General features: G+C 40.6%; 1 protein-coding gene across 1 annotated transcript in view; it reads left to right on the top strand.

The window, feature by feature from the left end:
* The window catches only part of FAM47E (family with sequence similarity 47 member E), a 31,599-nt gene extending 15,903 nt beyond the window's left edge, over positions 1-15,696 (top strand). Inside the window, exons 4-8 of the mRNA XM_023222570.1 lie at positions 1,500-1,608; positions 4,420-4,620; positions 10,920-11,075; positions 13,433-13,510; positions 15,631-15,696. Coding sequence (XP_023078338.1) covers positions 1,500-1,608; positions 4,420-4,620; positions 10,920-11,075; positions 13,433-13,510; positions 15,631-15,696 — 610 coding nt within the window. The remainder of the gene's footprint in view (positions 1-1,499; positions 1,609-4,419; positions 4,621-10,919; positions 11,076-13,432; positions 13,511-15,630) is intronic.
* The last annotated feature ends 10,315 nt before the right edge of the window (positions 15,697-26,011 follow it).

Raw genomic sequence — 26,011 nt, 5'->3', positions numbered from 1 at the left:
TCAAGATTTAAGTCTTTATTGGAGGAATAGCAAGAAGCTGTTGAACACAAAAGCTTGTTCATGAATGTCCATAGCAGCATTGTCCTTAAGAGGCATAAAGTGGCAACAGCCCAAATGTCCATCACCTGCATATGTTTGTGAACGGATAAACAAAAAGTGGTCTATGTAGACAATGGAATATTGGCCACAAAAAGAAATAAACTACTAATACGTGCTACAACATGGATGGGCCTTGAAAACATTATGCTGAGAGAAGCCAGACACAAAAGACTACATGTTGCATGGTTCCATTCAGATGAAATATCCAGTATAGACAAATCTACAGAGACAGAAAAGTAGGTTAGTTGTTGACAGGAAGGAACAAGGGAAGTGGGGAAATGGTGATTATTAATGGCTATGGGGTTTCTTTCAGGGAAATAAAAACGTTCTGGAATCAGATAGTGGTGGTGGTTGCACAACTTTGTGAATGTAAAAGGGTACTCAAACACTTTTGAAGTGGTAAATTTTATGAATTTCATGGTGGATGAATTATATTTCAATTTTTATAAAGAAGCTATTGATGGTGGTGAAGGGTGGCTGATTTGATATGTCCAGAGTTACATTTTGAAATGACTGCTTGGGCTGCAGTGTAGGGAGTGGATTGGGGGTTGAAGGTTGGGGGAGCTATAGGAGTTGATGATGCAGAGACACTAGCATTTTGCAGCAGTCCAGAGGGAAGGAGACAGTTACAATCTGCCAGACTTTAACTGAGCTGGATTTTAGGAATGATAGAGAAGTCAAGGATGACTCCTACTTGTCAAGGTTGCCTGAGGCTTTGGTAGACTTCAAGCACAGTAATTTGGGCTTTTACCCAGTACATGTTTTAATAAATGGTACTCAAAATTTTAAAAATCAACTTATAATGGTAAAATGCTATATAAGTTTTAATTATTATAACTAATCACGATATACTTGTCTTTATGATATTGGTAATGAGAATGTGCTCTTTGAAAAATTGAAATATAATTTGTATGTGAGCTTGCAAGAGACTGTCAGAAATACTTGCTTTGGCCAGGCGTGGTGGCTCACGCCTGTAATCCCAGCACTTTGGGAGGCCAAGGCAGGCGGATCACGAGGTCAGGAGATCGAGACCATCCTGGCTAACAAGGTGAAACCCCATCTCTACTAAAAATACAGAAAATTAGCCAGGCGTGGTAGTGGGTGCCTGTGGTCTCAGCTACTCGGGAGGCTGAGGCAGGAGAATGGTGTGAACCTAGGAGGCGGAGCTTGCAGTGAGCCGCTACTGCACTCAAGCCTGGGCACCACTCCACTCCAGCCACTGCACTCCAGCCTGGGTGACAGAACAAGACTCCGTCTCAAAAACAAAAAACAAAAACAAAACAAAACAAAAAAACCAAATACTTGCTTTATGATTTCCTTTTGCCTCCAAAACTGTTTGAAATCCATTTGGATTCATTGTGTCTCATATTGTAATTCTTTAATGATCTTATTATCTTTAGTTCCAAGAAGACTTCTGTGTCAAATGCAAGCCAATGGCTTTATGAAGAAAAGCCACATAAAATGGATTTGCTCCATGAAAACGGTCCTCGTCCTGGTCTTCAGGAAAATGTTCACAGAGCAGTTAATGACTTCTGCAACTGGGTTACTACTTTTGTAAGTTAGTGGTAATACTTAAACCTGCTTTTAAATGTCAAGCTCAAAGTTGCTTTTATTAAAAAACAGTATTGGATAAAATCTAAGTCAAATCCTCAAAGTCATAAAGGAATCATTTTCTTCTATTATATATAAATAGAAATATTTCTGGTAGATGAAATTTCTGGAAAGTTTGCAAACTTGTGGCTAATTTGAATGTTTATGTTTACATCTCACATCATTGCAGTTGTTTCATATTTTTATTTTCCATTTTAATGTCAGGACTTTCTTTTCTCTCTTTCACTCCTTCAACTCATTTTTCTCAGTTAGATTTATCTAGAAGTACTCTGGCAGGTACTCCTTGGTTATAACCTTCATACAAAAATGTTCTAACATGCCAGGCATGGTGGCTCATGCCTGTAATCCCAGCACTTTTGGAGACTGAGGCGGGTGGATCGCTTGAGCGATAATACCAGCCTGGGCAATATGGCAAAACCTTGTCTCTCTTGTATTTTTGTAAAAAATATAAAAGGCCGGGTGCAGTGGCTCACGCCTGTAATCCTAGCACTTTGGGAGTCCAAGGTGGGTGGATCATGAGGTCAGGAGTTCAAGATCAGCCTGACCAACATGGTGAAACCCCATCTCTACTAAAAATATAAAAAAATTAGCCGGGTGTGGTGGGCACCTATAATCCCAACTACTCAGGAAGTTGAGGCAGGAGAATTGTTTGAACCCAGAGGCAGAGGTTGCAGTGAGCAGAGATTGCACCACTGCACTCCAGCCTGGGCAACAGGGTGAGACTCCGTCTTAAAAAAATAAAAATAAATAAATAAATAAAAATTAGCTAGGCATGGTGGTGTGCCCCTCCCACGCAGGAGGCTGAGGTGGGAGGATTACTAGAGCCTGGGAAATCGAGGCTGCAGTGAGCTGTCATCATGCCACTGCACTCCTGCATGGGCAACAAAGCAAGACCCTGTCCCAAAAAAAAAAAAAAAAAAAAAAAAAAAAAAATCTGACATAAAGAGACTTTTGACTCAGTTATCAAGGTCTTCCCTTGTGTTCCTTCCAAGACCTATGTAGTTACCTATTCCTGTTCCTGAGTCTCTGTAGATGTCTAAATACCTGATGCTTTTCTTGGATTTAAGGTTTTAGGATTTGCCCCCACCCCATCTTTTGAGTGTTAGTTTTAGTCAATGTATTTTTTTAGTACTTTTAAACATCAGGCTACTTACTTCATTGGCAAGTGACTGAAATATAATTCAGATTGGTTTAAGAGAGAAAAGGGAAGCATCCAGATATAGTAGGAACTTCAGGCACAGCTTGATCCAGGTGCTGAAATATTTTTAGATGTTGTTCCTATCTCTTGGTTGTTGTAAGATGGACTTCCTTCTCAATCAATATTTCCCCAAGAAATGGCAACAGTAGTCACTAAAATTTCCAAGCTTATATCCTATAAGCGAGCAACCTAAGTGTGAAGACAGCAATGCTTTTCCATTAGGGAAAAGTCCAGGGATTACTCTCACTGGACAAACTTGGGGCACATGCTTGTGCTTGAACTAACCATTATGATTAAGGAGATGGAATATGCTTATTGGCTAGGCCAGGATGCACACCTAACCCTGAAGCCAAGAGTGGGGGTGTCCAGCCCAACTGCAACAGAGTGAGAGTGAGGGACAGAGACTCCTCAGATGGTGACTGGGGCGGGGATGCTGGACGAAGCAGACGAGGCCCAATATGCCTGGTATCCAAATCACTGCTTGTCCATAATCTGTTCAGAGTGGATTGCCTGATTTCCAGAGTCCACTTCTCCTATTCCTGCTGCTGGAGGCGATTCCTGTCTCAAGGCAGGAAACTTAAGGAATCTTAGAATAAGAGCTTAGCTTCTCTGGTAACTGCCTTTAGTTTCAGACCCGGTGACCAAGCTCCCATCTTTACTGACATCCCACAAGCTAGGTCCCTGTCTCATCACCCTGTGGGCTTTTCTTCACAGCACTGGCTTGTGCTTTTCCTTCCATGCTGTTTGTTTATTTTTCACCTCATTGATTCTGCTTGCTTTATTTCTGCTTCATTATTACTTTAGCCTCCTTTTGCCTGTACTTGTCCCTTTATGTCCCTGACTCTGTTTCATGACTCCTCTCTATAAATTTTACTCCAGTCACAGTGCCAGCTGCTGGTGCCTTCGTTCTCTGTGTTTTCCAGTTTGTATTTTCCAGTGTGAGATTCTATTGAGTCTAAGATCTTTTAGCCTTGAGCCATATCATAGGTAAACGCTCAGCATACAGATTAGCTGCTCTTAATGTGCCCATCTCTACTCCCACCAGCTGTAGCTGAGGGAAGGAAATGGTGAAGGTTGTTCTGTGTACAGAACGCGGCTGACTAAAACCACCTCCTTCAGCAGGAGCTGTGAACCTGGCAGCTTCCCTTATACAGAGTTATGGGCAGAGAAAACACTGCCATATCTACACAAGTCTGGAAAATACTTCTAGAGATGCCACCACTATAAAGTGCTGAAGAAGTTTGCTATTGATCAAACTGAATTTCCCTCAGGCTCATGATTTCCCTCAGGGACTCACTGCTTCTTGCAAAGTCCTAAGCTGTCTTTTAATGACAAAGCCCTCCAAATCCCAAACACTTCTTGTCGTCAATAAATGCTGACTGAGCATTTTCCACCTCTCCCCAAACTACCTCTTTCCCCAGCAGTGGCCAACTACCTCCCTTAGATTAAAGAAGAAAGCAAGGAGCATTTCACCGATTGCCCTCAATTCATGCATTGTGATATTCTTCCAGGGAATTTCAGACATTGATGAAGAGTTCATCTTGAAACAGTTTGACATTGACTATGAGACCAAACCAAGCCATGGTGTGCTCCACACGATGAAGCCAAATCAGGTTGCTCTGGAGCTAAAGCGTAGTGTGGGGCTCAGTAAACTGCAGGAGCCGAAGTTCTTCCAGAAACCAGGCTATGAGAGGAAACTCCAGAAACCACAGGTAATTGCAGAAGGGGACCAGACAGAAAATCAAAGAAAATTAAGTTGTATTGAAGTCTTAAAGTTGTTGAATTCTGGTGTGTCATGGGTACTGGTTTTTTAAAGTAGAATTCTTGAATTTTTTTCATGATTAATATTTGTTAAACAAATGCATGTTTAATACCTATAATAAAGTCAGTTATACAAATGAGGCATATCATTTGGGATTATTTTTAATACCTGAATAGTCATTTTCAGAGATAATTTGTTAGATGTTTTATATGTTGAAATACTAAAAGTCGGTAGAAATAAAATGAATGGTTATTATTGCAAGAGCAAAATGCTGCAATTAATTATTGTGAATGCTGTTAATATTATGTCCAAAGAATTCTTGGATTTTTGCTGGAGTCTTATTGACCACAAACCATCATTCTTGACCACATGCTTGCCTAATGATTAACAGGTTTCCTCAGCACCAAGTTTCTGTAAAGATGGAAGAACAAGGTAACAGAAAGGAGAAATAACATGCCATGTTCCAAAGGGAAGTACTATGGGCCCCTAAACTACTATTTACTTTTCTACACAGTGTGTCACTGCAAATATATATACACAAGTCAAGTTATGTGAGTCAACAGCAGATTTAAGTGCCTAAGTTGGAGGGGAGAGCCCTTCCCTGAAAGTGAAAAACAATATTTTATCTCTAATTGTCTTCTGCCTTTTACACATAAACTTTGATATTATACTTCCAATATTTGGGACATATTAATTTTGTCTTTACAGTTGAACACATTTGCCAACTTATTTCGACACACATTATGTTTCTATCCTTGACTCCATTGCTTAACATTTATGAAAACTATGCATTTCATCATGAATATCAGCACTTTTATTTTTCCATTTTCCTTTCATCTTTCTAAAAGGTAAAATGCAAAATGGTATTAGACAGGTAAGTTATGTCCATCACACCTGAGGCCTGAACCACTGTTTGTCCTGATTCTGGGCTGAATAAAATTGCTCAATTCCCAGTATGTAGAAATAATTATGCAAACACTGCTTTATAAACCATGGAAGTTATTGCCAAAATTGAGCCTTTGACTGGCAAATGGAGCCTTTGACTGGCAAATGGAGTTGAAAATATGTTTCCACATAGTATCTTTTTTCTTCTGACTCGAAGACTTCTTTGAACATTCCTTCCAGTGTGGATCTGCTGGTGATGAATTCTTTCAGCTTTTGTATGTCTGAAGACACCTTGTTCTGCCTCATTTAAAAAGATTCAGTGGTCACCTGTTGTCTGTTATCTGTAGGGGTTATGTTTCAAGATCCTCCAATAGATGCTGAAACTTTGGGTAGTACTAACTCCTATACATACTGTTTTTTGATCTGATAACAGGCGGTTATGAGTGACTAAGGGTGGGTAGTGTGTACAGTGTGGATACTCTGGACAAAGAGATGATCATATCCCTGGAGGAGTGGAACAAGGATGGCTTGAGATTTCATCATGCTACTGAGAATGGCACACAATTTGAAACTTATGAATTGTTTATTTCTAGAATTTTCCATTTAGTACTTCAGACCATGGTTGACCACAGGTAACTGAAAATGCAGAAAGCAAAATCATGGATAAGGAGGAATTTTGTATTTTGTGGGAAAAGAATTCTAGTTCAAAGTTAATTCACAGTTTTAAAAATTTCAGTAAAGATATTGCTTTCCTGTCTTCTTGGTTGTACTGTTTCTAGGAGAAATCTTACATCATCCTCATCTTTGTTTTTTTGGGATGTGCTTTTTCCTTGGATGCTTTTAATATTTTCTCTTTGTCACTGGTTTTGAGCATTTTGATTATCATAAACCTTGGTGTATCTTTCTTCATGTTTCATGTACTTGTGGCTTGTTGAGCCTCTTGGATTTGGGGGCCTATAGTTTTAATTAAATTTGGAAAATTTTGGACCGTATTTCTTTAAACTTTTTTTGTTGTTGTTTTTCAATCCCTTCCCAGAACTCTGATTACCTGTAATTAGGCCACTTGAAGTTGTTTTACAGCTTACCACTGCTCTGGTCAGCTTTTTAAATTCTCTTTTCTTTTTGTGTTTCTATGGCTATGTCTTTAAATTCTCTATTTTTTTTTCCCTGCAATGTCTAATCTTCCGTTAATCCCATCTAGTATTTTTTTAGAATCTCATGTGTTACAATTTTTATCTCTAAAAGTTTAGCTTAAGTCTCTTTAATTTATATCTTCCATGTCTCAACTTCACCTTTTGCGCACAAAAAAACATAGTTACAACAATTGCTGTGATGTCATTGTTTACGGATTCTAACGTCTTCATCAGTTCTGTGTCAGTTTCCATTAGGTGATTTGTCTCCTCATTGTGGGTCATACTTTCTTGCATCTCTGTGTGCCTGGTAGTCTTCGATGGATGCTAGGCAGTGTTACTTTTATCTTACTGGGTGTTGAGTATTTGTATTCCTATAAATATTCTTGAACTTTGTTCTGGGATGTAACCAAGTTAGTTGGAAGTTTGATCCTTTTGAGCTTTGCTTTTAAGATTTGTTGGGGTTGGGTGCGGTGGTTTATGACTATAATCCCAGCATTTTGGGAGGCCAAGGCAGAAGTATCACTTGAAGCCAGGAGTTCGAGACCAGCTCGGGCAACATAGTGAGACCCCATCTCTACAAAAAAAATTTAGAAAAGAAATTAGCTGCTTGTGGTGGCATGTACATGTAGTCCCAGCCACTTGGGAGGCTGAGGCAGAGGATTACTTAAGCCTAGGAGTTCAAGGCTATAGTGAGCTATGATTGTGTCACTCTACTCCAGTCCGGGTGACAGAGTGAGATTTTTGTTTCTATTAAAAAAAAATTTGTTGGGAAAGATCAAAGTAATGTAGGGTAATTATTCCCTACTATTGAGGCAAGACCCTTCTGTGTGTTCTGCCTAGTGTCCTGTGGATCTTTAGGTTTTCCAGGAGGAGGAGGGCACTGCTCCTGGCCCTGTGAAACTGCTGGACACTTTGCCCTCTTTTCCTTTTGGTTGGTTCTTTCCCTGACCGTGGGTAGTTTCCTCCCACACATGCACAAAGGGGTACCCTCTGAAATCTCCTGGAGTTCTCTCTCTGTGCAGCTCTTTCTTTTCTGATACTCTGTGCTGCAAACTTTCTCTGCTTTGATCTGTCTGGACTCTTGGTCCTGTCATCTCAATTCAGAGAGTCCATTGGGCTCCTCCTGGGCTCTGCCTGAAGGCAGTGAGCTAGGGCAGTCGTGGGGCTTATCTTGTTTGTCTCTCAAAGATCACTGTCCTTGGTTACCCCATGTCTTGTGTCTGGCATAGTATTAATTCATGTATTTTTTCTTGTTTTTTTGATTGTTGAAGGTGGCAGGGTAAATCTGGTGCCTATTCTGGAAGTCCCTGTCTTTATTTTCTGGGCGGCCCTGTCTTTATTTTCTGACTCCACAAACCCTCAGGCCTTCTTTTGGTCTTTGGTGTATGAGCTTTCCTGCCACCTTAGCTTTGCTCATAGTATTCTCGCTTCCCGGAGTGCCCCTCCTCTCCAAGTCCATAGGTTCTATCTTCCTTTAGACCCAGGAAATATGCTGATTTTCCATGGAGCTTTTCTAGGTCCTTTGGTTGACATTAATTTGTTCTTATTCTAATCTCTCACAGCAATCTGTGCCTCTATTTTATATATCTTTTTTTGCCCTCTATATTAATTTATCAATTTGTGTATGCATTTATTCAAAAACAGTAGTAGGTTTCTGAGCACCTACCACTATGTGTCCAAAAGTGCTGGGAACAAATGAAGCAAAAATGGAGGACTGCCTCCTGCACTTATGGAGATTACAGCCTAGTGGGGTCAACAGGTAAATGATTATAGCGAAATGATGTCATGGTGTGTTCAGGACATAGGAAGAGGTAATCAATCCCATCAAGCACAGAGTGAGGGCATGTTTATGAAGGTATCACAGAAGGAATTATGTTCATCTTGAGTCTGGAAAGATCACCAGTTACCCAACAACATAACGTATTCCAGAATTCAAGTTCTTCAGTGTGGCAGTAATGTAGATTCCATTCCCCTCCTTCTCCCCTTTCTTCCCCAATCTGTTTTCTTCCCTCTTTCATTTCAGTGGTTCATATCTGAGGGCAATGTGCCCCCTTTCCCCCACCTCAGGGATATTTGGCAATATCTAGAGATGACATTTTTGGTTGTCACCACTTGGGGGATGCTATTAGAATCCAGTGAGTAGAAGCCAGGAATGCTGCTAAACATCCTGTGATGCATGGAACACACACACTCACACACACACACACACACCCCTCCCCTACATACAATGAGTTCTCCAGTACCAAATGTCAATAGTGCCAAAGTTAAGAAACATGACTTTCATTCAGCAAATACTTATTAAGCACCCATATGTCCTAAGTATTGTTTAGATGCCAGGGAGATGTAGCTGGGAATAATTTCCGAAGCTTATATTTTAGAGGACGAGAAGAGAGACAGACAAATGATCAGAAAATATATAGCATAGAAATGGTGATGAGGGTCATTAAGTAAAGTGGAGCAGAGAAAGAAGGCAAAGAGTGTTGGGAGGGGGGAATTCTTTTTTTTTTTTTTTTTTTTTTTGGAGACAGAGGCTCACTCTGTCACCTAGGCTGGAGTGCAGTGGCCTGATCCCAGGTCACTGCAACCTCCGCCTCCTGGGTTCAAGCGATTCTCCTGCCTCAGCCCCCGGAGTGGCTGGGACTACAGGCATGAGCCACCACGCCCAGCTAACTTTGTGTATTTACTAGAGACAGGGTTTCACCATGTTAGCCAGGCTGATCTCAAACTCCCGACCTCAGGTGATCCGCCCACTTCGGCCTCCCAAAGTGCTGGGATTTCAGGCGTGAGCCACCGCGCCCGGCCCGGGGTTACCCTTTTTTAAATTGGATGGCCAGGGAAGATGCCACTGAAAAGATGACATGAAATAGGTAAAAGAGGAAGCCATGGGTGTGTCTTGGGGAAAAACATTATAGTAAAGGGAACAGTGTGTGTAGAGGCACTGAGGCAGAAGCATGACAGGGGTGCTCTGGAAATAGCAAGGCAGTCTGTATGCTCGGAGCGGAGAGATCACAATGCTGAATCCAGCGCTGGAAGAGATTTCCCTCCTGTCTACTCTGTCCCATTCTCTCTGTCTTAGAGCGTATCTGGCTTGACTCTAGAATGCCCCACACATTCCGCCACATAGTTTAAATGTGCATGAGAGGAGACAGGGCCAGAATCTTGGTGGTTTCATGTTTCTAACACCCAAGAGTTAGACCCCCTTTTGTGATGAGACAGTGTGGGTATTACATTCACAGGATCAGTCTATGAACCAACAAGAGGTTCTCCTAACGTCCTTGATGCACTGCTGAGGAATGGGGGAAAGAAGGGAATGAGATATGTTCATTTACTTCTTTCTCTCTTCCAGTTAAAAAGGCAGGAGCTTGGCCGGGCGTGGTGGCTCACACCAGTAAGCCCAGCACTTTAGGAGGCCGAGGTGGGCAGATCATGAGATCAGGAGATCGAGACCATCCTGGCTAACACGGTGAAACCCCGTATCTACTAAAAATACAAAAAATTAGCCGGGTGTGGTGGCGGGTGCTTGTAGTCCCAGCCACCTGGAGGCTGAGGCAGGAGAATGGCGTGAACCCGCAAGGCGGAGCTTGCAGTGAGCCGAGATCACGCCACTGCACTCCAGCCTGGGTGATAGAGCGAGACTCCGTCTCAATAAAAAAATAAAAAAATAAAAAAAAAGAAAGAAAAAAAGAAGGCAAAAGCTTGGTGTTAGCTGTTTGATAAAACAATATTGTAGCATGTACAAGGCTGAGCACCGGCTGGGCTCATAGTGTCTAATAACTTACTATTTTGATTGACTGAGTATTATTCAAGGTCTTTACCCTAGAGGAAAACATGTGATTTTTACATGATTTCTAGCTGCTTTACATACATTCTCTCCTTTAATCTTCACAACAGCCCTGTGGGGGTGTATACTATTGTTATCTCCATTTTACAGATGAAGAATTTATGTAACTTGATCATCTCACACCTACTGAGTGGGAGGAAAGCTGGATTTGAACCCTGGTCTGTCAAAATCCAAAGGCCATGTTATTAACCACTGCATTATTTTTTAAATCATGAACTTTAATGTTTACTTTGTAAAATCAAAGCATGCTGAAATTTCACAAAATACTTTGGCAAGGACCAACCTAAATTCCAAAGTAATGATCCTGCTCTCCTAAGCTAAGCTTTAGATGTTTGAAATGACAAACAAACAAAAAATCAGTGGCACTGGGAATTATGTTACTCTCCATAGAATCCTTGTAAGCCAAAGTGGGTGAAGATGAGGTATGGAGCGTGGTATTTGAACCCCAAGTTGTGGAAAAAGCAAAGAGCAGACGAGCCTCTGGTTGACCCTGAAGTCTCACATAAAGCTCAAGAGGAGAATTTTAAAAAGGAACTGCAGGAACAGGTATGTATTTATACTGAGATTCGATCATCTGAGCTTAAGATGATCACAGTGTGTCTGCCACCCTCATACTGATCTAGACTCTGTGGTGTAATACAAAGGCTCCTGAAAGCCCTCCACCTTGCATATTGAATTCAGCAAGGAGAAAGCCAGGTCATGTTATGGAGAATATGTAATAAGCAAGACGTGGAATCTCCTGGCTTTGTGGTAGACATGACATCTCTACTCATGGTATTTCAACATTCTTGGAACAATTTATTCCAAGGATAATTGTTCAAAGGGCGGTGTGACTTGGTAGGACCACCTCAGTGCCCAGAATAGATGTGATGTCATGAGTTCTCTTTGAGTAACAAAATGTGAAGCTTGTTTCCTATCAGCTATGGGTGAATGTCAAAACATTCAAAATTTCAGCCAGGAAATTTCTTTTAGGCAATTCATTCAAGTTGCAGGATCTGTCTGAGAGGAAAGGGACAAAGGTTAAGCACTGTTTGATATTACAAAGCAACAAACACTCACAACAAGGATGTGCTCTAATTTTACTACAGATAAGCTCTGTGCCTGCTCATTTCTTGTGTAAAAGTAGCTAATGGAAAGAAGATACTCATTATAGCCCTGGAAATTTGGAAATATTGATGAAACACTTGCATAGTACTCTAAATGAGGATATTTGCAAACCTCTTCTCTTTTTCAACAGACCCCAAACTTCTCCCAGATAACAGATGTGAAAACACTTTGAGAAAGCAAAATACAATACAAATTAGACTTATTATTCATCAGTAATCACTCATCAGTTGTCTTCTTCAGATTGGAAAGCTAAGACAGGAAGGATGGTCATTTTAATCTTTTCCAGTACTGAATATAAATTCTTATTTTCAGGTGTGAGGTATGACACAAATTTATGAGCACCACATGTTTATATAAGTTTCAAAATTATGTAAATAATGTTTGGCAGAATTTCTTAGTATGGTTTTTGGAGAGCCTGAGTTTATGTGAATTTAATATATAACATAAAGCTATTCCAGTTACACTTTTATTATAAAAGATAATATCATTTTCTCAAATATTTAAAAAGAAAAATAGCTACAAACTTTTGCTTTAAGGTGTCTAGAGTTCTCTTTTTAAAAACATATTCTTAATGACTAAGTCTTAAAGACTTCAAAAATTTTACAAAACATATTTCATTTTGATGATAAATGCTATAAAGATGTTTTCCAAAATGGTTACAGTGAGCGAATAAAGTAGTATTATTTAAATTTTGGAAATATAACTGGTATAACTCATATAGTAAAAGATTGTTTATCAGGCAGTTTAGACACAGGAAGGATTCATAACAATGGAATTGTTCTACAATAATTTTTATAAATCACACCTTTTTAATGCCTGAGGAATGATTTACCTTATCAACTATAGGTGGTACCACTAGACTGTGGCACCCCAGTTTACAAGACACAGGCACTATGGGGTACTGGTAAGTACTATGACAACATGACTGTCTTTCTGGGGACTCATGAGTTTTGACTATTCTTGATAGATTTGGTTTGGAAGGTGAAATGGTCTTAAAGTACTGAATTGCAATTATGTAAACTTTTGCATCCGATTTTTAAATTAAAATAAATGCAGGCCGGGCGCGGTGGCTCAAGCCTGTAATCCCAGCACTTTGGGAGGCCGAGACGGGCGGATCACGAGGTCAGGAGATCGAGACCATCCTGGCTAACACGGTGAAACCCCGTCTCTACTAAAAATACAAAATCTAGCTGGGCGAGGTGGTGGGCGCCTGTAGTCCCAGCTACTCGGGAGGCTGAGGCAGGAGAATGGCGTAAACCCGGGAGGCGGAGCTTGCAGTGAGCTGAGATCCGGCCACTGCACTCCAGTCCGGGCGACAGAGCAAGACTCCGCCTCAAACAAAAACAAAAACAAACAAACAAACAAAAAAACAAAATAAATGTAAAGAAAAACCAAAAAGATGCATAAATATCACAGATGTTGGGACTGATCCAATCAGTTTTGATTGTCATGTCCTTCAAAGTTAAGATCTATGATTTGTGGACATACTGTTAATCTTAACTAGGTTTAACTAGGTTAGATTCCAGACATCATAGGTCAATAATTGTCTAATTGCTAAAATGTATTGCCCATCCTTAATACGGGGATAAGGAAAAGGGTAGGAGAAGGAGAGAAAGCTGGATATCTTTAAAAGCCTTCATATTCATCAACTCAGGAACATTACACGCATATTCAAAAACAAGAAGGATATGGATTAAAATGAGATACTTTATAAAGAGCTAAATGCTTTTAATGAGAACAAATATGAAATCAAGCTTCTGGTGGCTGATCCCTTTCTTATGTGGGTACTCTTTTAGGAGGAGTTACTTGCAGACCTTCACGGAACAGTTGCCTTTAAGGATTTCATTCTAAGCAGGGGCTACAGGATGCCACGTGTGAGTAAAGGGTTACTTCAGAAGGCCCTGCTGAGGGGCTTCGTGGCTCACAGTTGTTGATGGGAAGAGGTTATGACCCTGATAAACCCAAATAGTTCTTTCACAGGCACATACCAAGACAGGCCCCTGGAAGAAAGGGCGTGCTTTTCCCCAGACGGGGACTCAGAGAGAGGATATGGCATTTTGCCCTTTTTATTCTGCCTATTTGGTTTCTGCTACTGTCAGAGATACTATTTCCCTGCTGATCTTTGACTCATCTTCCTTGAGTTTGGCCTCAATAGGAGGTCTATGTACAGGGCATGGACCTTGCAAATTCCAACTGTTACTCAACACCCTGAATTTTCTAGGATGTTTTCCAGTCTCCTTTACATCCTTGTCTAAGGACAAAGAGCTGTGGCTTGGGTTAGGACAAAATAGAGTTGGGATTTGCAATTTTATCATTGCACTATTAGCTCTGCCTCAAGTGGAAACGGGCTAAGGCAAAAGTTCACTTCCTGGGGAGCCTGGCCAGTGTCGTCTGTCTTTTTTTCCTTTCTTCTTTCCTGCCTCCTGGTTTCTCCTTACTAACTTGTAAAGCTGGCCCCAGCATCTCCACACAATGTGGTCCCACTTTGGACAATCACTTGTAACGGGTGGGGTGGGAGGTTGGCAGAAGGGAACATGGAGTGGGAGGGCCTGCTGCCTCAAGCAGTGTGCCCAGATCAGCTCTGTTACTGCAGCAGGAGACAAGATAGGCATCTAGGGCTGAAGTCATAGCTGATAACGTTATGCATTTGTCCACTGTCCTCTGTGTGCACATACCTTGGGGTCTTTAGGGAACAGTGCAACTGAGATGGTCAGAAGTTCCTGGAAATGGGAGATTTGATTTCTGTTTTTCCAAGAGTGATAGAACTAACAATAGCTGATACTGCTATTAAATAAATGTAGGACCAAGTTCAGAATCAGACCAGCTTCAAAGTTAAATCAGGCAAGTCTAGAGCATGAGATGGAGATTTGAGATTGAGAAACTCCATTGTAGAACTGGTTTGGAGGAACTCCTTTAGTTTGAACATGAATACTAGGTCTGCTAGATATATTTAATGTACTTATACAAATAACTGCCTAATCTGTGTATGAGGCTTGCATAACTATATTTATATATAATATATAAAATATAAAATATGCATATGTAGCTTTAATGTTACGTAATTATGTGTTTACATGTCCATATTAGGTATGTGAAGATATACTTCTGTGGTATATGTGTGTGTATATATAAATCCTTATTTGCTGTTGATATTACTCATTTTTGTATCTTAACATTTTTAGTGGCAAACAGATTTCTTTTTTTCATTTTGATGTGTCTCCTGTTGATTCAGTCCATGCTATTGATGAACATTTAGTTCAGTTTTGGGCAAAAGGAAGCATGCCTGACACACAGGCTATCCTCTTTTCAGTCACATTGACTAGAGAAATTATGCCCCTGGTCACAACAGAGTCCTCTGAGAACACCTGTCACTCAAAACCCTACAATATTTTGTCCCTTTATTCTTACATCCTATATTCTTATTTTATCAATAAAATTTCAACTGAAAGAGAGGAGGGACTCTATCACAGGGAACAAGATATATATGCATATACACACATAGAGTTTATAAATATGTATGTGTGTATACACAGTTATTTCTTACTTAAATCTATATTGAACATTCTTTTTTTAACCTCCTGTATATATATACATTCACAAATGTTACGTGAACATATGCACTTACCTACACATTCCAGTATTTGCTGCTGGATTATCTACTTGATGCATCACCCACAGCCCCATTCCCTCTGCTGCACAGATGGGTCCCAAGCCTTAGTAGCAGGGATGGGCAGCACAAGGCTATATTGAGCTGGGCTGGGCCAGACTTGGGCACAGAACAAGTGTGAATTCCATCTGAGTGTTTCTGATACTGTGTGACTACCTTCCAAAGACCAACATCTATCATGGTCAGATTATTAACATTTTTTGCGTAGTGTAAGGATATATATTAGGGTGTGAAAGTTTGAGTTGGGTATGGTAGTGATTGTGGGGAGGACTGTACTGTACAAGTTTTGTTTGTCAGTCTAATGAAGGTTCTCTTATTTTTTTTTAGTTCCTTGAGAATATGTATATTGGGAAGGAATGTAAACGTGCATGTAATAAGACTCCTATAAAATGAACACAGGCATAGAAGAATCATAGGAGAATGATTAGGCAGATTTTATTACTATGTACTTGGATTTTTCTCTGTCTCCTTTTAAAGATTAAACAGAATTTTTGATGAGTGTCCCACTGTGGATGTTCAACTTTGACTTGGCAACATCTGTAAACGTAGTACCTGATGGTTATAAACATTTCTCAGTGGATTTCTGCTTCAGTTAATCAACATTTTGTGTACTTTATCACCTATGAGATCAATATTCACATGTAATCTTCTCACATTTTTGTAGCACTGTGAATATTATATAGGTATATCAACTATTTGTAAAAATAAATAAAGCCATAAATAAAAACTTTACTCTATTACTTTTTTCCCAGGTTCTTCTCCTGGTATTGAGTGAGTACCTCCTTTCCTTTTCCTTTACAATATTATTTTCTTTCATTTTGAATTAAATTTACTGAGATATTTTTTCCTTTTGTCGACATTGCCATGGGTGGATATTGTCTATTTGGTCCCACTAAATCTTATGTTGCAGCTTGATCCCCAGTGTTGGAGGTGGGGACTGGTCGAAGGTGTTTCAGTCATGGGGGTGGATCCCTCATGAATGACTTGGTGCCATTCTTACAGGAAGGAGTGAATTCTCACTCTTAGTTCTTGTGAGAACTGGTTATTGTAAAGAGCTGGGCTCCTCCTCCTCTCTCTTGCTTGTTCTCTCACCATGTGAACGAATAAAGTGGCACATGCCAGCTCCTCTTTGCTTTTTGCCACAAGTGGAAGAATCCTGAAGCCCTCACCAGAAGCAGATGCTGGCACCATGCTTCTTGTACACCCTGTAGAGCTGTGAACCAAATAAATTTCTTCTCTTAAAGATTATCCAGCCTCAGGTATTCCTTTGCAGCAACACAAATGGACTTAGACAGGCATGTTAGTGTTGATAATAAATGTGTATCTATAACATAAGGGTATAGGTCAGAAGGTTTAATGGAAACTCAAGATGACATGTATTTTAATTACCTTTTAAAAATTATATTTTATTTAAAAATGTTAATACTGTCTAGATGTGACCACTCACATCTATAATCCCAGTGCTTTGGGAGGTCGAGTCAGGAGGATGGCTTGAATCCAGTAGTTCAAGGCTGCAGTGAACTATAATCGTGACAGTGCCTTTCAGCCTAGGTGACAGAGTGAGATCCTGTCTCTAAAAAAAGGTTAATGCTTATATTGGGAAAATCAGAAAACATAGACTAGCAAAAAGAACATAGAAAATACTAATTCTTCCTATGCCTGTCTTTAATCTCTTAATCCCATCATCTTCATAAGCTGAGGATGTATGTCACCTCAGGACCCTGTGATGATTGCATTACTGTACAAATTGTTTGTAAAACATGTGTGTTTGAACAGGATGAAATCAGGGCACCCTGAAAAAGAACAGAATAATAGCGATTTTCAGGGAACAAGGAAAGACAACCATAAGATCTGACTGTCAGCGGGGTCGGACAGAATAGAGCCATATTTTTCTTCCTGCAGGGAGTCTATAAACGGATGTGTGAGTAGGAGAAATATCGCTGAATTCTTTTCCCAGCAAAGAATTTTTTTTTTAATTTAATTTTATCATTATACTTTAAGTTCTAGGGTACATGTGCATAACATGCAGGTTTGTTACATATGTATACTTGTGCCATGTTGGTGTGCTGCACCCATCAACTCGTCAGCACCCATCAATTCGTCATTTATATCAGGTATAACTCCCATTGCAATCCCTCTCCCCTCCCCCCGCCATGATAGGCCCCGATGTGTGATGTTCCCCTTCCCGAGTCCAAGTGATGTCATTGTTCAGTTCCCACCTATGAGTGAGAACATGCAGTGTTTGGTTTTCTGTTCTTGTGATAGTTTGCTAAGAATGATGGTTTCCAGCTGCATCCATGTCCCTACAAAGGACGCAAACTCATCCTTTTTTATGGCTGCATAATATTCCATGGTGTATATGTGCCACATTTTCTTAATCCAGTCTGTCACAGATGGACATTTGGGTTGATTCCAAGTCTTTGCTATTGCGAATAGTGCCGCAATAAACATACGTGTGCATGTGTCTTTATAGCAGCATGATTTATAATCCTTTGGGTATATACCCAGTAGTGGGATGGCTGGGTCATATGGTACATCTAGATCTAGATCCTTGAGGAATTGCCATACTGTTTTCCATAATGGTTGAACTAGTTTACAATCCCAGCAACAGTGTAAAAGTGTTCCTATTTCTCCACATCCTCTCCAACACCTGTTGTTTCCTGACTTTTTAATGATTGCCATTCTAACTGGTGTGAGATGGTATCTCATTGTGGTTTTGATTTGCATTTCTCTGATGGCCAGTGATGATGAGCATTTTTTCATGTGTCTGTTGGCTATATGAATGTCTTCTTTTGAGAAATGTCTGTTCATATCCTTTGCCCACTTTTTGATGGGGTTGTTTGTTTTTTTCTTGTCAATTTGTTTGAGTTCTTTGTAGATTCTGGATATTAGCCCTTTGTCAGATGAGTAGATTGCAAAAATTTTCTCCCATTCTGTAGGTTGCCTGTTCACTCTGATGGTAGTTTCTTTTGCTGTGCAGAAGCTCTTTAGTTTAATCATATCCCATTTGTCAATTTTGGCTTTTGCTGCCATTGCTTTTGGTGTTTTTGCCCATGCCTATGTCCTGAATGGTCCCACCTAGGTTTTCTTCTAGGGTTTTTATGGTTTTAGGTCTAACATTTAAGTCTCTAATCCATCTTGAATTAATTTTCGTATAAGGAGTAAGCAGTTTCAGCTTTCTACTTATGACTAGCCAATTTTCCCAGCACCATTTATTAAATAGGGAGTCCTTTCCCCATTTCTTGTTTTTGTCAGGTTTGTCAAAGATCAGATGGCTGTAGATGTGTGGTATTATTTCTGAGGGCTCTGTTCTGTTCCATTGGTCTATATCTCTGTTTTGGTACCAGTACCATGCTGTTTTGGTTACTGTAGCCTTGTAGTATAGTTTGAAGTCAGGTAGCGTGATGCCTCCAGCTTTGTTCTTTTGACTTAGGATTGTCTTGGAAATGCGGGCTCCTTTTGGTTCCATATGAACTTTAAAGCCGTTTTTTCCAATTCTGTGAAGAAACTCATTGGTAGCTTGATGGGGATGGCATTGAATCTATAAATAACTTTGGGCAGTATGGCCATTTTCACGATATTGATTCTTCCTATCCATGAGCATGGTATGTTCTTCCATTTGTTAGTGTCCTCTTTTATTTCACTGAGCAGTGGTTTGTAGTTCTCCTTGAAGAGGTCCTTTACATCCCTTGTAAGTTGGGTTCCTAGGTATTTATTCTCTCTGAAGCAATTGTGAATGGAAGTTCATTCATGATTTGGCTCTCTGTTTGTCTGTTACTGGTGTATAAGAATGCTTGTGATTTTTGCACATTAATTTTGTATCCTGAGACTTCCAGCAAAGAATTTTAACAATTGATAACCCTGGGGAAGGAATGCATTCCCAGGGGTAGGCCTATAGATGACTGCTCTGGGAGTGTCTGTCTTATGCGGTTGAGATAAGGGACGAAATATGCCCTGGTCTCCTGCAGTGCCCTCAGGCTTACTAGGATTGAGAAATTCCAGCCTGGTAAATTCTAGTCAGACCGGTTGTCTGCTCGCAAACCCTGTTTCCTGTTAAGACGTTTATCAAGACAATGCATGCACAGTGCGACATAGGCCCTCATCAGTAATTCTAATTTTGCCCTTGCCTTGTGATCCTGCTCTGCCCTTTTGCCTTGTGATCTTTTATTACCCTTTGAACCATGTGATCTCTGTGACCCACTCTCTATTTCTTTTGAAATCCCTAATAAAAACTTGCTGGTTTTGCAGCTCAGGATCACCATCACAGTCCTACCAATATGTGATGACATCCCCGGAGGCCCAGCTGTAAAATTTCTCTCTTTGTACTATTTCTCTTTATTTCTCAGACTGGCTGACACTTAGGGAAAATAGAAAAGGACCTACGTTGAAATATTGGGGGCTGGTTCCCCAATACATAGATACAACACTAGTGTCAGCACCTTAACCAGCAGCAGCATCCATGTCCAGTGTGGGTTCTGCCTACTCATCTCAGGGTCTCCGATGAGGCACTTGACTGGTGGAGCCAGATCCATGCCTATGAGTGAGGTAGGCAGAGAAAAGTAGTATATGGCATTTCCAGCTCCTACAGTGTAAGGGGACTCTGCCCCTATAGGTCAGGGAGTTCAGGTGCCTCTTAGAATATGGAGTTCAGATTACTAGCCTTTTGAATGCCCAATATCAGTATCTACTTTTTTTTTCATAAAGAAAAAAAGCATAAGAAACAAACAAACAAAAAACACTTTTCTTCTACTGAGTACAACCATCTCTCTTGCAGAAGAGGACACAATCATGTTCTCAAAAGTGATGAGTTCAAAGTTTTATCCATTACTCCATCTGCCTTCAAATACAAAATCCCTGGGGGATGGCCTTTCATCCTCTGGGTCTATCATGACCTCATCTCAGTAATCTGTATGCTGAACTGACTACCTAGTAAATTTGACCACTGACAACACACCCTTAGTGGAGAAAGAGACAAGAGAAGAGGAAAAAACTTAAAAAAAAATGACATATACATGACATGGCAAGAAAGAAAATGCAGATAGATGCAACAGTATTCATTCATTTCTACAAATGATCAAGAGGCCATAGTTGCTATATATAATTTCCCTTCTCCACTTCCCATTTCACATTCTTTTCACCTTTGGCCAGTCCCTTAACTGTTAGGAAATATTTACTTAAGAGAATGACCTAAACCTTTATTCACAAAGGGCCTGAGCCTTGGTGGTCCTAACCAGCCAGGACATTTTTATTAGAAGACATGACAACACTAGGTGGAACTCCAAGGGGTCCTTTGATTTCCATGACTCTATTGTCAATCAATTTCCACTTGTTATTGATGATTCATATAGCTCTCTGTTTTTCTTGTTCTTTAGGGATCATGAGGAGTCCATACAATGACCATGTGGCAGTCTCAGATTCTAATTCAATGGAACTATTATTTGTTTTCTACTGATAGACACCTTGTCTCAAATTTTTAAATCACCAGAACCCAGTTCATGGGGCTAAGAAGTAACAATTTTGCAAGTGGTTCTGAAGGAGGTGCTCCTCCTGATGCTATACCCATGTATGCTGAATATGGGAAAAACAGCATGTATTGGTTGCTGGTACAGAATAAATAATGAATGTTGGTGTCAGCAGAAATTTGTTAGGCAGGGTCAGCAAATCCCAATCCAGAATAAGTTACTATTCCAGTAAAGATAAATTACTGCCCCTTTCATGATAATAGAAGCAGTCTGGGACATTCTTTGAACCCACTCTGTCAACAACCATTATGTCCCCCTTCTAGCTTGCCTTTCTACTGTAGAGGCTGGAAAACTAATGGCTGCATTTCCCAAACTCTCTTAATGTTTCAACTCATTAAAGTGCCCACATGTTTGGAAGTCCAAGGGAGCACCAAGGAGAGAGCTGATCCTCTGCAAGCCAGTCTGGCTTTCAGGTGCTGAGCAGCAGAGGCTACTGGAAGTGGTGGTCTGGAAAGAATTCACTTCTTTCTCCAAGCACATTGTTCCTGGCTTTGTTCCATTCAAGCCTAATTCAGATCAGGGACTTTAGTTTTATTTCCTGGACAAATAAATATCATACAGAGGCAGTGGCCAGATCAGGTTTGAGAGGGAAATCCAAGTTGCTGAACCCCTGCGCAGCCTGTGTTTCTGCTACTATGCCTACTTTGCTCATTGGGCAACACTGGAGTGCCTGCAGAAAGGAGAGGGTTGCAGGGGCCAGGTCAACCTCTTCTCTTGACTGTTGAGCACTTCCTCTCCAGTGGAGGCCTTTGGGTGGCATTCACAAAGAACCAAATATCCTCATACTCTGGATTCATTCTCAGAGATCCCATAGATACCTCTTCCTCCAAACATCCTTGGCGCCGGACTTGCATTCTTGATCCTTCCATGTCTTGGCTGCTGAGCTACACCGTCAGCTAATGACCATTAACTGGTGATATCTGTACCTCATACCAGTTCTCCTTTCAGACAAGGTGGTCAGCAAGATGAAATGCTTAAAATTCTGCCTTCTGGAAGATTCCCCTTTGTTGATCTTCAGGGCCACCCTCAAGTTGGGCTATAATGTTGCCGTCGTCCACTTGTGGCTGGTACTGTCATATTGTGCTGGTTGCTGTCTAGTCAGTTGGACTTAGAGAACATACCATGAAGTCAGAGGTGTAGGCTGAGGAAGAAATGGTAATGTGGTAGGAGTGGGAACACCTTGCAATTTGTTGTGTCTGCAATTTCTGCTCAAGCCCAATCTTATATAGGAAACTTTCACTTGATCATAAGAAGCAATACAATTTGGTAATTTAATATGTGTACTTTGAAGCCAGAGAGCCTGTGTTCTAACCAAGTCCTGCCACTTATTAGATATATGGCTATGGTCAAATTGCTTTTATCCTCTCTCTGCTTCAATTTTCTCATCTAAAATAGGAATGATTACAATAACAGTACTATTTCCCAGAAATGTGGTGAGGATTAAAGGAAATGTTACAAGTAAAGTACTTAGAGCAGAGTTTGGCACGCTGTGCACACACACTAAATGTTAGCTGACTTTATGGCGTGGTGGATCAGGTAGCCCCCAGCTTATGATGAGCACTAGCCATGAGATTAGGCTGCTGTATTTACCAGTGCCCAGCAACAAGCCAAGATCTGTTTCTCAAAAGAAGAAAAGTTACATGCCACAGAATCCGTGGCTTGCCTGCAAAACTCTGAGAGCCTGTGCTGAATGTTCCAAAGCTCTGTTCCAAAGCTGCATTCAGCAGCCCTATCTGCCACAGGCATTTCAATAACATCGGATCCACTGGATCAGAAGACAGAGCTTCCTGGAACAGCGAGAAAGCATACTCTTGCTTCAGGCTGCACTCAAAATTGGCAACCTCTCAGATTATTGAAAAAACGAGCTGAAATAGCATGTCTAAATCTGGCCTCCAAAATTCAAAGACAAGTGCAAGCAGCACACCGTTACAGCGTATTTCCAACACCCAGTTATAATATATATAAATAATCTGAGGAGCATAGATAATAATAAAAAGTTGTCAACTAGGAAGTGATGAGTTTGTAATTATCTTTGTTTTTCACATCATTTATTTAACTGTAAGTATATATAATTTGTTTTAATAACGGTTGTGTTTGGCAGTCAGCTCACTAAATTCTTGAAAATTTGTCAGTTGACCTTTGTGAGTTGGTACAACCTGTCTCTAGTACCTTGTTGACTGTAGAATTCAAGGCAATGAGGGAAGTTAGGAGCAAAGAATGAAGATAATTGGTTTCCCCTACCTCCAGTAAGGTTACTCCCACAAAGAATAACATTACAGAGTCTTCATGAAAGATGGAAAAAGCCTCATCATGAAGGGAGATTTTCTCTGATGAGGAAGGCTGCATTAATTCAGGTGTTCCAAGAAGCAGATGGCAAGATGGGAATAGATGTTCATGAGCTTTACTGAGGGAAGGAATGGGAAAAGATAGAGAGAGGCTTTAGACTATAATGCCTGTCTGATATCCGTGGAAGGAATAAGGAAAGAGGATTGGTATAAGAAGAATCTTGGACTGCAGTACAATTAAAATAAAGGTTTCACCAGTCCAGTGAGAAGTCCTCAAGCTGAAGTTGCCTAGAGGAGGAGTTTCACATATTGCCAGAATGGGACTACCTTGGTGCTTCTGGTATGCTCAGTCATTGGCTAGGGGTAGCCATTGAGAAGCATGGCCTCAGTGTGAGGGTGGAGGATCCAGGAAGGCAGCAATTTGGTCCACCAGCCAACGATGCTCTCTGCAGCAGATGATCTGAGTAGCATATTTTCATAGGGTTGGGAGTTTAGGGTACTTGGAGCCCGCCATACCTTCCCATATGTTCCCATTTCAGGATTCAGGGTCTCATTTTTTCCAAACAATGTTCTGTCTTCACATAAGGTATCCTACAAAGCTGTGAATTCAAATGATGTCTTAACTTGGCAAACTAAACAGTCAATTATCTCTCTCTCTCCCAGTTCAACAGTTTCAAGACATGATATTTCTTTAGAAAATTCCAAAGAGCCCCTGATTTGGGGATTTGTGTTTGTTTTAAAGTATGTCCATAAATTGGCTGGGCCCGGTGGCTCACGCCTGTAATCCCAGCATTTTGGGAGGCCAAGGCAGGTGGATCACGAGGTCAGGAAATCGAGACCATCCTGGCTAACATGGTGAAACCCTGTCTCTACTAAAAATGCAAAAAATTAGCCGGGCATGGTGGTGGGTGCCTATAGTCCCAGCTACTCGGGAGGCTGAGGCAGGAGAATGGTGTGAACCCTGGAGGTGGAGCTTGCAGTGAGCCAAGATCACCAGCCTGGGCGACAGAGCAAGACTCTGTAAAAACAAACAAACAAACAAAAAAAAAACTCCACAAATTATTTGATGCTTTTTCAAAATGTGGTGTCTAATTCCCTCCACTCAAGTGTAGTTAGTGACTGTAGTTAGTGGGCTGTACTTAGTGACTTGCTTCTAATGAAGACAATGTGGGAAAGGTGATGATGCCTGATTTCTAAGTCCCGATCACATCAGGTGAAATTGTGGCTTCCTTCTTGTTCTCACTTGGATCATCTGCTCTGGGAGTGCCTAGCTGCCATGTTGTGAGGACACTAAAGTTGTCTATGGGGAGGCCCACATAGCAAGGAGCTAAAGCCTTCTTCTAGCAGCCATGGGGCAAGCCATCTAGGAAGTGGATTCTCCAGTTCCTAGTAAGTCTTCAGATGAGACTGCAACCCCTGCTGACATCCTGGCTGCAGTCTTATGGGAGATCCTGAGCCAGAACCACTAAATTGTTCTTGAATTCTTAAATCACAGAAACCACTATAGTATTTGTTGTTTCAAGCCATTAAGTTTAAGATTTATTTGTTAAGCAGTAATAGGTAACTAATATTTTGTTACCTGGAAGTGGAGTGCTGCTATAACAGGAACCTAAAGTGTGGGAGGGAGAAGAACTGGGTAGTGGGGTGGAAGCTGGAAAATTTTGAGAAGAGTGTTAGTAAAAGCTTCAAGGGCCTTAGAAACACTGTTAGTAGAAGCCTTTGAGGAGGTGACAGCTTGTCGGAAAATGAGGTAAATGTTATTGGGAAGTGGGAGAAATGGTCTCCTTGTTATGAAATAGCATAAAGTTTAGCCGCATGGAATGTAGAAAAGGCAGCTGATGAGCTGGATGATCTAAGGAAGGAGATTTTTATACAGAATGTTGAAGATACTGCCTGGTTTCCATTTGCTGCTTACAGCAAAATGCAAGAAGAAATAGATAAGCTAAAGCAGGACAAATTAAAAAGAGGAACCAGGATTTTGTGGTTTTGAAAATGTCTAGCCTCTTGGATAGCAGATAATGTTTAAATGAAGGAATAGTTTGGGGCAAAGATAAAATCCAGGACATTGCCAGGAAAACATGGTCTAAAGAAGAATCCAAGGATGTAAGGATGTAACTGTTAAATCATTTGTTAAGACCTCAGAAAGATAAAAGTTGGTGCCTCAGCATACTGTTCAACTAGACAAAAGGCTCCCTAAAATTTTCTTAAATGTGCTACAGTTTCTCTTGATCAAACAAATAAAGCTTCCAAGAAGCTGAAGATGATTTTCTTCACCAGAAGCCCTGGTAGAGAAGGGCTTATCTTGAATTGATTTGTAGATTTGGCTTTTGAAAAATGGTGTGGACCCAATAAGAGTCACTGGAAATCTGTAAAGTTTTTCAAAGAATTGTATTGGCATAAAAACTGCCAGCTTGGACTAAAAGGGACAAAGACAGTATGAAATGAAAAGAGGCCTCTGGATCTCCATAATTCTATTGGCAGAAAGCAGACTGAGAGAACTTCTCAGCTACACATATGTGTTTCCATTATAGAACAGATGACTCAGAGGACAGAACCAAGAAGGTGGAAACAAAGGCCATGGAGAATTATTCCTAGTTGAACAAAGTTCTAATTGAGGAACTTCTGCAATTTCCTTGGCTGCTTTTCAGAATTGCCACAGAGCAGTGACTCCTATATGCCTCTATTTTCTCCTATTTTTGGAATAGGATTGTATATGGTGATTATATTGTGTCTGTTCTACCATTATATGTTGGGTGGTGTTACGGGGGTGGGGGTGGGAGGGATAGGCATGTACCTTTCTGTCTTCAGATTGAAAAGAAAGGTATTAGAATAATTGTACTTAGGAAGTACATGTAAGCAGTCTCATCTGTACCTGTGCCTGGTTTAGATTCTAACATTCTG

Source organism: Piliocolobus tephrosceles, chromosome 3, assembly GCF_002776525.5.
Source record: "Piliocolobus tephrosceles isolate RC106 chromosome 3, ASM277652v3, whole genome shotgun sequence".
Taxonomy (NCBI): Eukaryota; Metazoa; Chordata; class Mammalia; order Primates; family Cercopithecidae; genus Piliocolobus; species Piliocolobus tephrosceles.
The sequence above is the reverse complement of the archived record's forward strand: the minus strand, read 5'-3'. Positions and strand labels throughout refer to the sequence as shown.